We start from the raw sequence: 16,416 nt of genomic DNA on the forward strand, positions 1-16,416 counted from the left end.
AAGCGTTTCCAGAGAGAAAAATATATATATTTACTAAGGGGAAGGTATGGGGGCAACTAGCCAAAATGCTCAGAAGGGGCCACATTTAAAGCTGACGCTTTAAGGCTAGAGTTGCTTTACTGCATTAAAGTGCCCTGTAATGTGTTATCTCATTGTGACAACAAGGTTAAGCTATATTACCAAATGTATCAAGGAGTCAATCTTATTTGGTTTGAACCGGTATGTGCTGACATTTAGGATGGACTGCACTCCCACTGTACTTGATATTATGGATGTTTCTTTTCTCCCGAGGGCCGGGCCAATAACCTCCAAAGCTAATATCTCTAGTTGTTGGCTTTTGGGGTCGTTCTGTGCCGCTGCTACAGCACACGCCAGCAATTTGGCACTAATTTGCCTGGGGATTGCTTCAAGGTTGCTGTTAAGCATTCCTTGTACCTTTACTGAGGGGATCTTTTCTCCCTATATATTCATTGGGGTGTGTAAACGTGAAAGCAAGAAGTGTCAGGAAGAGATAATTCATTACAAGCATCAGAGTGCTCGTGCTTTTGCTGCGATACCGAGAGAAAATTGGAAATGCAGCAGAAGGCATCAACTTGTGAATCCAAGTGAAGCTGCCTTTCTCGCTTCCTTTTACAACCAAATTTAAGTCTTACACATACTTAACAATGCCTTCATGTCATGCACAAAGATTTACACTCTACACATGCTCTCGCTCCCCCCCCGATGAAGCAAAATGATCCTCATAACAAGCCCCTTCTTAATAAGACTACAAATTACCACTTTAAGTCCTCACCTTAGCTACAAATTGCCTGTCCTTCTGATCCAAGTTGGCTGTCGGCGCCACATAGTCTTTCCAGATCCGAACCTTGCGCTCTTTAGCAGATCTGGAAAGACAACAACAAATAAAATTTCAAATAAAAATATAAAATACTCATCATTAGTCAGATATCAGGAGATATGATTTAATCAAGTGACTAGAAATATCCAGTTGGCTGGAAAACACTAAAAACAGGTGATTAAATCGAATTTGGCTTGTGTCAAAATGTATTTTCTGTTGCGTACCGTTCAGCAGCTCTGAGTTTTTCAGCTCCCTGGGTGTAAACAGCCATGGACCAGTCCACACAGCGTGCAAACCCTTCTTTCAGCAGGAGTTCTGTGATGTTACCATTCTGAGACAAAATCAAATGAGCACGGTCAAAAAAAACCCAAAAGGAATAAAACGAAAAGCCAAGAATTAACAATGTCACCACTAGGTACTGATTCCGGTGTTTTACCGGGTGAAGGATGGTGCCCAGTATGATCTGGTTGGGGCAGCTCTCCAGGATGATTTGAACGTCTCGCTGAAGAAGACGGGATTCAGTGAAGAATCTGGCCTCTGCTGCGAATGGCTCTGGCGTTTCTGTACCATCTCCTTCCCTCTTGAATGTGGGACACTGAGAGGAAGAGAAACGGAAAAAGAAATATAGATTACCCATGCACTAATCAGTGTATGTTTTCCAAGTATTTGTGCATTAAAATGTATAACTGATTAAATACACTTTGCAAGAAACTCTTTTCACTGTGCCTGCCGTCTTCTTAACTGTTGTCACCTTGATGTGCATGTTATCTCTAATCATGTCTGAAGCGTGGCAAAATACCAGACAAATATAAGCGCCATGGGCGACACAAGCAGACAAGTCTTTGAACAATGAGGCGAAGAACACCTTGAAATGAATGAAATGTCTTCAAGTGGGGGATGAAAAACATTATTTATCTTAAGTGATCTATTGGCAAAGCTGGACTTGATGAAAGAGACTAATGGGCAAATGTGCAAGAACACCACTGCTAGAATAAACAGACTAAAGGAAGTGACAGAAAGAGACATTACTTATGTAAAAAAAAAAAAAGAAATAAAAAAGGGTGGGGGTTTTGGAAGGAACCGTCAAAAACCACCAAAAAAAATAGCTGGGTGGCTTTTATTTAACTACATGCTGTTACTTCAATCTCCTTGCAGAAACTGCAGAGACTTAATTGTTTAAAGCAAATAAAACCACACTATGTAACATGTAATTGTATGTGCAGCAAATAAGTGGTGGTTACCTTAATACCAGACAGCATAACAGTGACCAGATAGTAGTCTGGGAGCAGCAAGGCACGAACAACGCTTCCATCCCGCACGTGCTCGATGATGGCTAAAGGGAGAAGAGACAACATAATGTAAAATCAAAGATTGTGTGTCAAATTATGATGTGCTTAAATACCTCAAGTTCTTAAAGTTAAATGTAACTGTTGTGAACTACACAAAACTAAATCACGCAACTGCTGGCTTAGGAAAATGTAGAGTTTAAAAGATGGAAATCTAGGAGTGAATTATTAGTGATCCAGGGTGCAATCCAATTGCTTTTAGAAAGCTCAATGAGTGATTGTTATTGAACTCAAAACAGGAACCAGGCACACACAACCCAATGATTTAATGAACAGTGTGACTGAAAAGAGTTGTCCTCTGAGAGGAGAAAGTCACAGACTGAACTCCACATCAAAGTCACATTTCATCCAAAACCCACTACTCTAGATTTAAAGGAAGAACACTTCCTTCTTTTTGACATCAAAAGGCTGTGATCAGTTTGAGCTCATGTTGGTTAAAATGAACTGGAATACTTTTCACACCCTTAAAAGTAACATCGTGTTCATAAACTGCTGCTTCGAATGATTTTGCAAAAAATATAATTAACATGATATGACAACTTTGTGGAATCTTGGAGTCAAGTTTGACCAGCATATGTTCCCCGATACACACATTTAACAAATCACTAGAAATACCTTCTTTCATCTGTGCAATGCTGTCAAAATTAGGAACATCCTGTTTCGGAGGGACGCTGAAAAACTACTCTATCATTACTTATTTTCACTGCTGTAATTCCCAGTCATCTGGTTGTCCTAAAAATCTTTAGTTGACTCAACATGCTGTACAAAAAGTACTAACCGGAAAAAGGAGATCACATTTCTCCCATATTACCATCTCTTCTAATGTTAAATTGAGAACTGAATTTAAGAGCTTTTCTCATCACAAACCTAACCTTTGGAAACAGCTTCTCATGTGAGCTCAGGAGACAGACGCACTAACCTTAAAACTTTTTTCTTTTATAAACCTTGAAGTTAGGGGCTAGGTCAGGTGACTCTGAACAATCTTGAATTTAGAAAGCGCTGTAAGTTCAGGCTGCAGAGGGACGTCTCATTCACCTCTCCTTCACGCCATAGTGTGGTAATAGAGCAATTAATTCGCTTTTTTTTTTTTAATTATGTGTTCTGTATTATTTACCTTTTCTCTAAGTTGTGTATGAATGAACTAAACCCTTTAAAAGACACTTTTGTTAGGCGCCCATTTAGCTCAGAGAGCAGCGGCCCAGGTTTGAGTCCCGCCCGTGGCCCTTTGCAGCATGTCTTGCACCCCTCTTTCCTCATCTTCCTGTCTATCTTCACTGTTTCACTATCCAACAAAGGCAAAAATGCCAACAAATTATCTTATAAAACACACTTTTGTTTAATAAATGTATGATAAGCTAATGAAGAGTCATGTAAATAATCAAGAATACAAAACTGCTTGAAATAATAACAATGATAATAATAATACTAAAGTTATAATTAACCAGCTTTAATCCACTGTCTCTCGCAGTCTGTTTTTTAATCCTCTTTATTTCGAGTATTTGCAAAAAATGAGAGCCTGTTCTGTCTGTCTGCTCTTCCTTGTTAAGAGTTCTTCTTCTCCACTGTCACCACATGTCACTTCATGGGGGACTGTCTGATGATTGGTGTTTTTACCTTATAATTTAAACTAGGGGTGGGGGAAAAAAATCGATACTGTGTAGTATCGTGATACTTTGTTTGCTAATAATGTATCGATACAGGTACAGCAGAAATCGATATTTTAGTTTAAAACTTTTTTATTTAATGTAAAATTATGTAACTTTACATTATGTAAAATGTAAAATTATATTTTGTTTTAATTTACTTTCAAATTCTTCAGTTGCTGAAGGGGCTGCATAGTTTTCACAAATTGCATAGTTCAGAATAGCTATAATCGTTCGTGGTTCGTGGCTCAAGAGTTGGGAGTTCGCCTTGTAATCGGAAGGTTGCCGGTTCGAGCCCCGGCTTGGACAGTCTCGGTCGTTGTGTCCTTGGGCAAGACACTTCACCCGTTGCCTACTGGTGGTGGTCAGATGGCCCGGTGGCGCCAGTGTCCGGCAGCCTCGCCTCTGTCAGTGCGCCCCAGGGTGCTTGTGGCTACAATGTAGCTTGCTATCACCAGTGTGTGAATGTGTGCGTGAATGGGTGGATGACTGGATATGTAAAGCGCTTTGGGGTCCTTAGGGACTAGAAAAGCGCTATATAAATACAGGCCATTTACCATTTAATTGTACCAGATGGTTGCATTCAGTTAAGTTGGACTAGACTGTAATACAAACCGTTCAGTTTGTCAACAATAAAACTGACTGAAATGAGAGAAAGACTGAGTGTGAGACTTTGTTATTAGATAAAATGAATATTGATAAAGTTTACCTTTATGTACAGAATCTGAATATCGCAAAATATTTTTAAAAAATTGCAATAATATCGTATCGTGCATTAAGTATTGTGATAATATCGTATCGTGGGATGTATGGTGATTCCCACCTCTAATTTAAACTCCCTTGAGATCACTTTTGTTGTTGAACTGACACTACATGAATAAAGCACTTTGACTGTGGTCAGCTTGAATGTATGCTTCATAATTTCCCAGTACATACTTCTTTCATAATTCTTTGTGTGGGGGGAAAAAAAACAACCAATTTATATGCATTACAACAGACTTCAATGCAGGGGCATTTAATCTAGACAGGTTTTTAGGTAACTGTTAAAAAAAGGAATTTCACACCTAAATAATCTTCTGCGATCGGCTCACTCAGTGTCTTAAAGGTTTCTCTCTATAGAACATGTGAATGTACAGGTGTTACATGCATGTCAATGGGAACAGGGAGTAGCATGAGCAGATGAGAGAAACTGGCATACCCATTTTTAAACAGCTATTTTTTGTGTGTAGAATACTTCAACTGGATTGCTGCCTCCAATTTTAAAATAGCCCTGAGATTCTCATAAATGGCAAGAATAAGAAATGAAAGAAAGAAAAAGTGCCCCTTGTTCATTTTTCTATTCCGCAGAAGGGTGGTGAAATGAGCTTAACCACTGTTACCGGCACTCTTCTCGAAATAGAGTGGCACATTACACCTCGAATAGGTCGAGATGAGGGCCAAAGGAATGAGCTGGTGAAGAGCGAGACAGTGTGTGCCCTTACATGCCATGAAGTGGATATTCAGGACAAAACATCCAAGCCCACATCAACTGATTTCTGCTGCCTTATAAAGATATGATCTAAGAGTCTTAACTTTAAATAAGATCAGTTTTTCTGAAGAATCTTACAGATCACAATATTAAAGGGAAAAAACAGCACTGCCCAAACTTTCCTGCTCTAAAGTTATTTAGTACAATTCAACATGTAGTGCTCATGAGGCCCATGATCCAAATAAACAAACAGAGGTTATGTATGTAATCTCTTTTTACATTTTCATGTATTGTTTTTCTTCATAGGCCAAACATTCATTTTTCAAGAGTGAGGTAAAAGTCCATCTAATATTCCTTACCATTGATAGGTTTCTGGTGCAAGGAGTCGACAAAGTTGCGGGGATTCTCTATGGTGTACTTGATGTTGCGGATAGTCTGCGCGCCACCACCCTCGCTCCACAAACCCTTCTTAGAGGCCTTTGACTGGTCCTCCAAGTCACACAGTCTGGCCTGCTCTGGACTGAAAAAACCAAAACCAAAAAATGAACACCCACAAAAAACACTTTTCAAAATTTTGAGCGCTCTTAAAGCTGTAAAATCTGTATGGTGCTAAATGTATATGCAAGAAATAACATCGCTAACTTTTCTCTATATGAGCTTTGTGATGCAATTTTAAATATGTGGAAAACTATGGGAGAGATATTTTGCCAATTGACAAGCCCTCTATTCTATGAGAACTTGAATGCAGCCGCAGTGTGTGGGCTCATCACTGCAGGGGCAGTTGAGTTTCTCTAATTTTAACAAACCGCGAGACCAAAACGAAAAACTCCATGGCAACTATAAAAGATTCCCTTCGGTGAAAACGCAATGCAGCATGAAACCTTGCCACTGCGGCACTACTTTATATGTGGCTTCTCACCAACCTTGAAATTTAAATGATTTCTGTTAAAGAACACAGGTGCATTAAAGCTGTAACAGCTTGAGTTAAATATTGTTACATGTTACAAACAGCACCTACAAAGATTAGCGGGTCTTTGAGCACCATAAAACCGTTCTGACAACCACCACTGGCTCAGCGTGTTAACAAGCTGCAATTAATTTCACACTGGTTAGAGAGACACACACACATTGTATTTAACAAGCAGGAAAAGGTTTTGATTGTAGAGTCGCTACCCTTGTTAAGTTCAACATGCTTCTCTTATGCCGGCTGTCGATTCAAAGCTCTATACCAGTAGGCCAAAAAATTACCATAACAATAACTACAATTACAACAACTGACTTCTGTCATGTTGGCTTCATCGCAAATTCACAGAACTACAGCCCCAACTGGAGGTTTTTTATTCCCACACAACAAAACTGTCACAAGCTATGCAAAAGTGATAATTAAAAAAAAGAAAAGGACCGTACGTGCTTGCAATGGTTTTTAGCTTTGTTAAATTAAGTGCCGGTTCCAAAAAAAACTGCACTCTTGTATTATTGGCAACCAGCTGATGACCAGATTACAACTGCTTAAAAATGTATCTGAGCATTTTGTGAAGCGACAATAACAGTGTTTAACAGCTCCTTCAAAAGCAGCCACGCAGCTGGCTACAAACGCCATAATTAATTCCATGCTGGCTTCCTAAATTGTGCAGCCTAATGCCATTTGAGAGGCCTCGCACAACTTTAATTATTCAGAACTTCAATTGGCCGGCGGGTTTTTGTTTTTCCAAGAAGCAAAGGCCGACCGACTGGGAGTTGCGGTCTGTGACAAGAGGTTTTTAAAAATAAACAGAGAAATTGAAATTTTTCGCATCTTGCTTCACTTTGCAGAGCCAACAAAGTGGCTCGCATTTAAAATGCCACACACATACGGACACACAATATCCCCCCCCCCCCCCCCCATCTCCAGCTGTGTGCACTTAATTGGGCTTTTGGCCATGCGCCCAAAATGCAGTCAAGTTCACTTTCCCCTCTACACTGATTTAGCTACAAACTTCAGATTGAATTGAAACAGTTTCTTGCTTACTGAGCAACAATGGTGAAACTTTTCTGTAAGAAGTCCATTTTGTTTAAGCTACTTAGTATTTAAGAACCAGACGGGAACAGAAACCTACAAAGATACAGAAAGAGAAACTAAGAATGCAATCAAGGAATGCAGACTGAAGAAAAATAATAAAGCCACAAAATAAAAGGAGAGCAACTCATAAGCAGAGATTGGTTAAGATATAGAAATAACTTCATGTGTGGAGGAAGACGATAGCAAACTTATCCATGTCTCCAAATAGACCGCTTTCTTTTTAGGTCAGCAACTCTTCCAACCAACACTACTTCAAATCAAAACAGATATTGACGGGTGAGAGAGCGAAATACTGAGCAAGACTGCTGGAGAAACAAGGGCCAAGAAGCTTTCCAATTCCCTTATATTTGAACATGCTGTAGGCTAAATCTTTCATCACCTCATGTCTCCCTTGTGCAACCCAAAATACCATAAACAGATACAAAAATGCGGAACTTTAGTAAACGGTTCCCTCTAGTCTTCATACAGTTCGAAGAGGTTATAGTAAGTCGTGTTCCCTGGTGTACTTGACTGGAAGGGTTCCACTCCCTGTGAATAGTGAGACCTAGAAGAAAAACAGCTTATCCCTCAGACAGTTACACCCCTCAACCAGTACTCCTCTGGGGCTCCAGTTAAAAAGAAGCAACGGGGGGGGGGCTCTGATGGGTGGGCTTTATAAACCAATAAGTCGAGCTCCCCCTTCATCCTGTGGCTTTAATATTTCACAAGGAAAGTGCAACACACTGGAATCTAACCAATTTTCAGGGTCTAGCTTTTCTTTGTAAACAGATTACCAATTTACAAAGAAAAAGCAGGCAGACATAGTGACAGAGGCTAAGATGCAACACTAAAAAGACGAGACTGATGACTGAACTCAATACAGTCCCCTTATGGTTAAGCACTACAGACAGCATTTTCTACGACTGATCAAGTCAAAGCAAAAATCATTCAAATGATGAATCTGTTAGCTTCGATATGAAAGCTAAACACATATTTCAATTCTAACTTCTAAAGGAGAAAAAGAAAGGAAAAAAAACAGAATAGTCATAGTTTTCTTATAAATGGCGCTGGTAGCATTACAAAAAGTGTCATTAAATACAGTACCATCCTAACATGGTGTACTGCTGTGCACCAAATTTGTGAACAGGCTAAGCTGCAGCTTCAGTTTCTGAGCACATGTTTAACTGCACTGTCCAAAGCCATCATCATTATCATCAGCTCCATAATTATCACACCATAGTTTGTATGATCAATGTAGCCAGTCATGAAGAGCAATGATACTGTTGGTTAGTGCACTCGCAAAAAACTGAGGCCTCGAGTCCTTCCTGAATAATGGGTTCCCCCTTTGGCCAAATGATGCCAGCTTACACTTTAAGCATAATTTACATTAGTGCTTGTTCTAGGCCATTGCGCAGAATGCTTGAAATAGGTCATTAGTTGCAAAATAGTCACATCATCTCTGTTCATATTGGAAGATATAAATGTAGCAGCGTGAGTCAAATTGCTTGTAATGTGTGTAATGTGCAAATACTGCCACTGGGGGGGATATACAGCACTCTGTCCTATAGCTCTGCATGTGCAAGTGTATTTAGAGAATTACTGCCTAAGGGCAATGTGGCAGAAAAGAGTTTCAGAGGGACACTGATATAGCAGCAGGGTAATGCTGCCACCATCTGGGATACTTTGGCTCCATCTCAATTCTCTACAGTCTAACTAGTTGAGGACTTATGTATATCTCCCTACGGATTTTCCAGTTTTGTACTGCGATAATCCTTAGCAAGAAGATTACCTCATGTTGCCAAAAGTGATTTCCTCCCTGTTCCAAGTGCGAAGTGTTTAGATGCAAATTAAACTCTCTGACATCAAAATTACTTTAATAGCACTGACTGAGCCAGCAATCTTTAAGTGGAACAAATCTACAATATCAGTTACATATATAATGACCCACTTATGGTTTGTTGTGCCAACATATTTGATTATGGCACCCTAACACATAAAATACAACCAACTAAAATTGTACATAGCACGCACTCTATGCAGATGCCACCTGAAAGCTTCATGTATGCAAAAATGTTACTACATCTGACATCATAGGATAGTCTATGCTACTGTTATGGCAAAGTTACCAGGGTGCTCAGTCACTTTCAGCACAGCAAACATCTAAACCGCCTGCAGTCACAGCAGCAGATAAAATGCACAAGACTGGGACTGAACATGTCTCTCGTGTATCTTTGAGATGCCAACCACCTTGGAGAACACCCTAAGTGGCAAAAGCATGTACACCCTAACGTTCTACCTCGTCATTTAGATAAAAACATTCATCTCTTGTATGCTTCTGATTTCCCTGTCTTAAAGCGCTGTTGTATAAACATACACACTTTCGTTTTGTCTTGATGACAAAGCCATAAAGACCTAATGTTTGAAAGTCTGTCTACTCTTTACTGGAGCCAGTGTTATATAATGCATGTTGCCACGGATCATTTGCATGTAAGCAATGAAGCTGAAAGGACTAAAAGTGACCCAGTCTGAATGACAATGCTGTCATGTTAGCAGACTGATGATGCCAGTAATGTTTCTCTCAGTTAATAAAACAAATGGCCACATTATTTTTAAAACATCCTCATTTTAGTTTCTAGTTCCTAGTTTTAGTCTCTGCACATAGATGACATCTTTATCTTATAAAGGATATCTTATATCCATCCAGATCAAATTAGACCATGTCTTTGAAAAAAACAAAACCATTCATTAGAATTGTGAAATTACCAACTTGGATCAGGTCTAGACCTGCTGTGCTGTCATCTGGCTGGAGAAGATTCTGAGTAATTATTTACTTTTGCTTTCACTACCAAGCTAAAGCTTTCATAGACGTAACATAGGGTTTAGAGATGTAGAGCACTCATTGATACAACAATTATAATCAATAACCAGACAAGACAAGACAAAACAAGCCTCAAAACAATTTGAGCACAGAAGAAGGATGTATCAGGTACATTTCTATCTGGTCTTTCTGAATAGGCCGTCTGCACTGACCTTGACAGACTCGAGTAACTCCTGCTACCATCACCCTGACATTTTAACCATATCACATCCCAAACATATGTTGTATAAACAAAACATTCTTGAAAGCAGTCGAAGAACTCATTGTGAGTGGATAGTTTTCTTGAATCTTATTTCTGCAGGTGTGTCTTCCCTCACTCACTTACATACTGCACTTTTTAAACAATAACAGAAAAGTTTATTACTCATTATGGGCGATTTGTTTTTCAAATATTCTGATTTAAAAAAAATACATATATTATCCAGTAAGTGTACTTTTTAAACTCTTATTATAAATTCTGCATCAGCCACAATGCAATGGGATCGGATGGGCAGCAACACCTAAACGTGTTGACACTGTGTCCCACGAGAAGTATTCACGAGTACTGTCTAATCATGTGTCAGCCATGCCTGTGATCTCAACTACATACTTACATACTTTTATGACAATTACTTTTACACAGCTGCAATGCTATGGTGCCTTTTTTTTCTCAACATAATTAAAACATACACAGAAGCTACATGCAAAAAAAAAAAAAAAAAAGTCTCCCAACTGGTTAAAAAAAACAACTATGTTTAAGATTCCAAAAATCATAAAAAATGAAACTCTTAAAACAAACACTAATACATAACAGAAAGAATAGAACCAAAAATCTTACTTGTTCCCTCTGAATCCTTCCCTGCGGACTGTGGCAAGGCCTTCGGACACTAAGGACTCAGCAATGTTTTCACCTGTTGTGTCTAAAATAAAAAGAAAGACAAAGAAAATGTATTACCATCACTAGTCTACCGCAATGTACCATCAGAAAATTGCAAGCAACCTATGTTTTCCACATAATGACATGGCTTTATAATAGAAATACAAACTAAAGTTACAATTTTAAAAAGAAGCATAATTGTAGTTTAAGAAATGGCACTACACCTTTCCCCAGGTAGACCATGCCGTATTCCCTGTGCATATTCTTGTATTCCACTGTGAAGCACACTTCTTTGCCGATTAGCTTCTTCCGCAGGAACTCTCTGGCTTGGAAGGCCCATGGCTACATTGCAGACAAGAAAAGGTGACATTTGACTCATCAGTAGATGTCAGTATCAGTAGATGTAAACAAATAGTAAAGACATACTGGCTCAGGTACAAATCCAATCCTTTCTTTTGGATAAAACATGTTGGGGAACCACCTACAGCTTAAACTTCCTTTAGCCTCCAAGGTTCACAGCCACAAGACCAGCATAAAGGTGTGTTGTATTGACATGAAAATAGCCACACTAATGCTGGCCCCTTCTTAAATATGTCACTGAAACAATTAAAATTGTGTACTAATGCTATGTCCCTGATGCACATGCAAATGACTTGATTCATTTGGTCAATGTCTCAGCAAGTGTGCACATTTCCTTTATGTGAGAAACCAGCCAAATCAACAAATGCAGGTCCTTTAAATTTCATTAAGCATATGACCTGCACTTACTCTTTAACACACTGACTCTGATTTTTCCACGACACACCATTATTGGTAACATACTGACACTGATATGTGTCAAACATAAATATAAACACAAACCAACAGAACCACTCACCTCATCAGGGGTGTCCTTGCTGTCGGGCTGGCCCTGTGCGGCTCGGCGGGCCAAGGCCCCAGCTCGGATATTGCTGAGATTGATCTGACGCTCTGGGGGTGGGCCACCTCGAGGCTGACCCCGAACTATGATGGCACAGCCTGACAAGACCTGGCAAAGAAGACAATATAAATGGTCAGTTCGGTACGACAGAAGCAAAAGTACGAATATTGGTTAAAAACACCACAGATTCTGCTCTTAAACCATAATAATTTCACACACACACAGATGTGAATAAAAGCTGTGGAATTATTTAAATTGGTGTGACATTAAATACAATTAGTCAGCAAAAGAGGAAATCAACAGTGTGGATGCTAATGTGCCTGTACAATTGACTGGAAAGGAGCTTCGTACTACGTTACTATGGTGACTGTCATTCAAATGCAAGGCGAGATCAGCCCATGTGATGGCACAGACGATATATTTTTTAAATAAAGATAACCTCCTGTCGGGTTTGACAACCATGGCATTTACACAAATCTGAGCAAACAACCTTTATCTGCTAACTCCCCAGGGTGTCTGCAGGAAGCATCACTGGGTGTTGTTGATCTAAGATCTGCTCTAGATAAATCAAATCAAAGGTGCTCCCACTAACCGACTCCACTCCCTACAAGTAAAGGCAAAACAGAGGTGTAGCTGTAACGAGTAACAGACAGTTACACCCTGAATTTTCTGCCTGACTCACTGATCACCTTTCTCAAATACAAACTCCTTCATAACAAAAAAACAGTTGTTCAGACTTCTTGTCATGCACCATAATGCATCAACTTCTTTCAGTGTTTTCAAAGGCTGTTGTTGTGATTTGGTCCTATTTAAATAAATTAAAAGACTGGGAAGCATCGTTCTTTAATAGAGTGCAGAAATTGGACAGTAGTTTTTTGTCTGTTTGTTTCAAGTACGGAGGTCTGTATGGGCCACAAAGGGCAGTTGAAAAAACAAACAAACAACAACACTAACTTATTAATTTTGTCAGCTCATTCAAATGTTAAATGACTTAATTGAAACACACCATGAAACTGTCATCATGAGAGGTGCTTAAACGGATCTGTATGTACCAATTATATATATGAAAATTGTTTTAAACAAAGTAAGATAGCAGAAGTGCCCAGGCTGAAACTGAAAATACACGAGAAAAAAAACTGACACTGAATAAAGTTTCCCATGACTCAACCCTAAGCAACATATGGACAAACATAGGTTACACACAACCGAGATGAATGGCAGATTATAGGGGGCAAGAAAACTGCAGCTACGTGTCAGTTTTCTCTGGCTGGTTTTAACCAGCACACCGAGAAAATCCCTCGTCTGTGGCTTCAGCTGACGGGACACATCAGCCAGCTACTATCTTACAATGTCTGGAGCCCCGCCGTTATTAACAGACACTTTGAAGCTAGAAGATGTTTCAGCGGAACCCGCAGGAAACCGTGACAAAACGCGAAACGGCAACTAGAGGACAGGAGTTTCTCAACTTAGTTTATACGCTAGTCTGGGAAGCATTGATTAAACTGGTTTAGTCTGCGCTACTGCTCAACACAAAGTGGACAGTGTTTACAGACACAACGAACTTTGTTCATATAAGTAACCAGTTGCGTTAAAGTAAATATAAGTTAGCTATTGGCTAGCATAGCCGTTAGCTGAGAAACTAAACATCTGGTGTCGTTACAGCTCCCACGTTACTAAAATGCAGTAGTTCCTAGGTAATTCGTCTACAAGAAAATGTGACTCAAACCAGTCAGTGGGTTTTTAAAACAACTCAATTCCAATAAACTTTGAATTTCTAACCAAATAGTTTCCAGCTAACTATCAAGATAGCGACCATGCTAATGTTTCCTTCTGCTTACTAGCAGGCTAACAGATTTAGTGGCGAATCGCCTAAGATAGTTATTTAAACTTGTCAGCACCACATTGTCAACAGATGCATTCAACAGATCGTATTATTTGTAACGTCAAATAAGATCACTTAAGGCTATATGAGTTTTATGAGCCTTTATTAGCCCTTGGGTCCCTGAGCTAACTAGCTGCCTCCCTACACTCACGCAGTGTGTACACATATCCACGTTAGGCTCTTTACCATCTTCACGATTCCTCTTTGCAGAGGAGGAGCCGAAGCAGAGGCTGTCTGAGCTGGTCCCGAAACAGATGCCATGTCCACCGGTTTGAGATTCAACGCCGTTAACGGGTAACCAGGCAAGTGAGCTGGGACTCTGAGGTGAGTGACTGTTCTAATGAAAGCCAAGAGAAAAAGGCTGAACACCGATCAACACACACGTTATACCGGAAACACACTTTGCCACGCACGTGAAAATACTTCCGGGTCTGGAGACCAGCGTCAATGGAAGTTAATGGAGATGCTTTTTGACCGCGTAAGCGACTTGAAATAAAGACTTCCGGTGCAAGAGGTACGACACGTCAGCACAGTGTTACCCCAGATAACGCTGCCTTCAAGCCGTGTCGGAAAAACGTCAATTTCGTCACACACCTCCAAAGTGACAAATAAAATACATTAAAGGTTGGTCGATGGAAACAAAGAATATGTATTATAAACAATAATAACAGTGAAATAACGCAGATATATTCACAAATTTTAGCTTTAGAGTGGCAAGACTGAGAAGGTTTGGGCATTTGCAGAGGAAGGATAGTGGATATACTGGAGATATTGAATATGAAGCTGACAGGCAGGAGGAACAGAGGAAAACCAAAGAGAAGGTTTGTGGATGTCGTGAAGGACATGCTTAGTCTTGGTGTGATAGTGGTCTGTGTAAGTGATATTTCAAATAAAAGGCCAAACTGCCTGTATTGATTCTCCAGTTTAATCATACTGGAAGAAACCATCAGAATATCTGAATATATCACATCCTTCAATTACATCAATGAATAAACACAATCTCTCAGAAATTCCTTGTACTGATTTGCAGTAGGGAGGGAAGAAGTGGAATCAAACTATGCTGCTAAAATGTCTCCAACAGAATGCCAAGCATAAAGGTTTTGTTTTTTTCACTTCGGTTTGTCACCTGTGTTCTGTATATGAGCAGTGTGATATAGGCAGTTATGAAATTGCATACTTTAATGACTGATTATGCAGATCTAGAGAGTGCTTTTCCATTTGTAAACACTCTTCATTTTCATCACTATCATGATAGTTTTGGGCTTTAACTGTTTGAACTGTTCTTTTTTTCAGAGGGGAATGATTGTACAGCAAACATGTTTTATGACTAAAATAAGAATTGGGTGTTTCGTTTAGACATTGGAAAGGTTTCTTGGAGCTAATTCTAAACAACTGTAGATTTGAAGATCATCAGTTCAAACAGCTGTACATAAGTACAAGTTAGTTGGTTGTTTCACCACTTTGTCAAAGTCTGGAGGAAGACCTGGACTCTCACCCTTAGATGGAAGGGCATTTGTTAGGATGTTCGGGAACATCCCACAAACAATCAGAGCTCAAGGCTGCCATGAACTGGAAACTGCTGGAACACTAGGGTCACTGTCCACACTGAAGCAAGTTTTCCATGGGCTGTATCGACCAAGAAAGGAGACTCTGGTCTAAAATCAACACCGCCAAGCTTGACTGAATGTTGCAGCTGCACATGTGGACAAGCCAAATGCCTTTTAGAGAAAAGTTTTACTGGTACATTGCACAAAGTGGATGGAGTAATGAAGAAGGAGGACTACCCCCAGATTCTTTAACTTTACCTCAATTCAAAATCTAGATGGGTGAAACTTGAACACATTTGGGTGTTCCAACAACACATCAAAACTGGTTTTGAAATAAGTAATGCAGTCTAGCATTACATTTCTGGAATGGATGTCTCAAAGCTCCAGCTTCAGCACAACTGAAAATCTGTGCTTAAAAGTTAAGTCCATGTCAGGAAACCAACCAATTTGAATGAACTTGACCAATTTAGACAAGAAGGGTAGTCAAATATCCAGCCAGAATGTTGCCATTAGCTTGTTTGAGGTATGTACATATTTAAGCCCGCATGTATAATTTTACTGTAAAGAACTATATGTATACTGTGGATTAGTGAAAATCTAAAATATAGTCAAATAGTCAAACTTGTACACCACATTCTTGCTTTCTAATGTTAAAGATGTAAGCTGAGCAAACATTTCATGCTGGAAAAAAGCAGTTCAAAGAAACCATTTAAAGCCCAGAATTACCATGACATTCATGCTCATGATGAGTGTGGGTGACCACAGCTGGATTTTCCCTCTAAGTAACATGAATACTGGGCTATGCTGATGCATTGGTGTATATGTAGACTGAGTTATACTGACATGACGTCCTTTTTAAATAAATAAAGGAGTATTATTTGAAAAAACATACGGGGTAATTTAGAAATGATAATCTCCCCAACAGCGATGCTGACTCCATTATTTAAAATACTGTCAGCAGTCTGCAGGATGTGCAGCAGAGTAAAAAAATGTCTTGAAGA

At 39.5% G+C, this 16,416-nt stretch overlaps 1 protein-coding gene across 1 annotated transcript in view; it reads right to left on the minus strand.

Annotated features, from left to right (window-relative positions):
- The window catches only part of snd1 (staphylococcal nuclease and tudor domain containing 1), a 177,454-nt gene extending 163,161 nt beyond the window's left edge, over positions 1-14,293 (minus strand). Inside the window, exons 1-9 of the mRNA XM_014409598.4 lie at positions 14,055-14,293; positions 11,945-12,094; positions 11,292-11,409; positions 11,029-11,110; positions 5,655-5,815; positions 2,080-2,171; positions 1,275-1,433; positions 1,063-1,169; positions 794-884 (exon numbers count right to left, since the gene is read on the minus strand). Of these exons, the coding sequence (XP_014265084.1) occupies positions 794-884; positions 1,063-1,169; positions 1,275-1,433; positions 2,080-2,171; positions 5,655-5,815; positions 11,029-11,110; positions 11,292-11,409; positions 11,945-12,094; positions 14,055-14,129 (1,035 nt within the window). The 5' untranslated portion in view covers positions 14,130-14,293. The remainder of the gene's footprint in view (positions 1-793; positions 885-1,062; positions 1,170-1,274; positions 1,434-2,079; positions 2,172-5,654; positions 5,816-11,028; positions 11,111-11,291; positions 11,410-11,944; positions 12,095-14,054) is intronic.
- Between the last annotated feature and the right edge of the window lie 2,123 nt (positions 14,294-16,416).

Source organism: Maylandia zebra, linkage group LG17 (genome assembly GCF_041146795.1).
Source record: "Maylandia zebra isolate NMK-2024a linkage group LG17, Mzebra_GT3a, whole genome shotgun sequence".
Classification (NCBI taxonomy): Eukaryota; Metazoa; Chordata; class Actinopteri; order Cichliformes; family Cichlidae; genus Maylandia; species Maylandia zebra.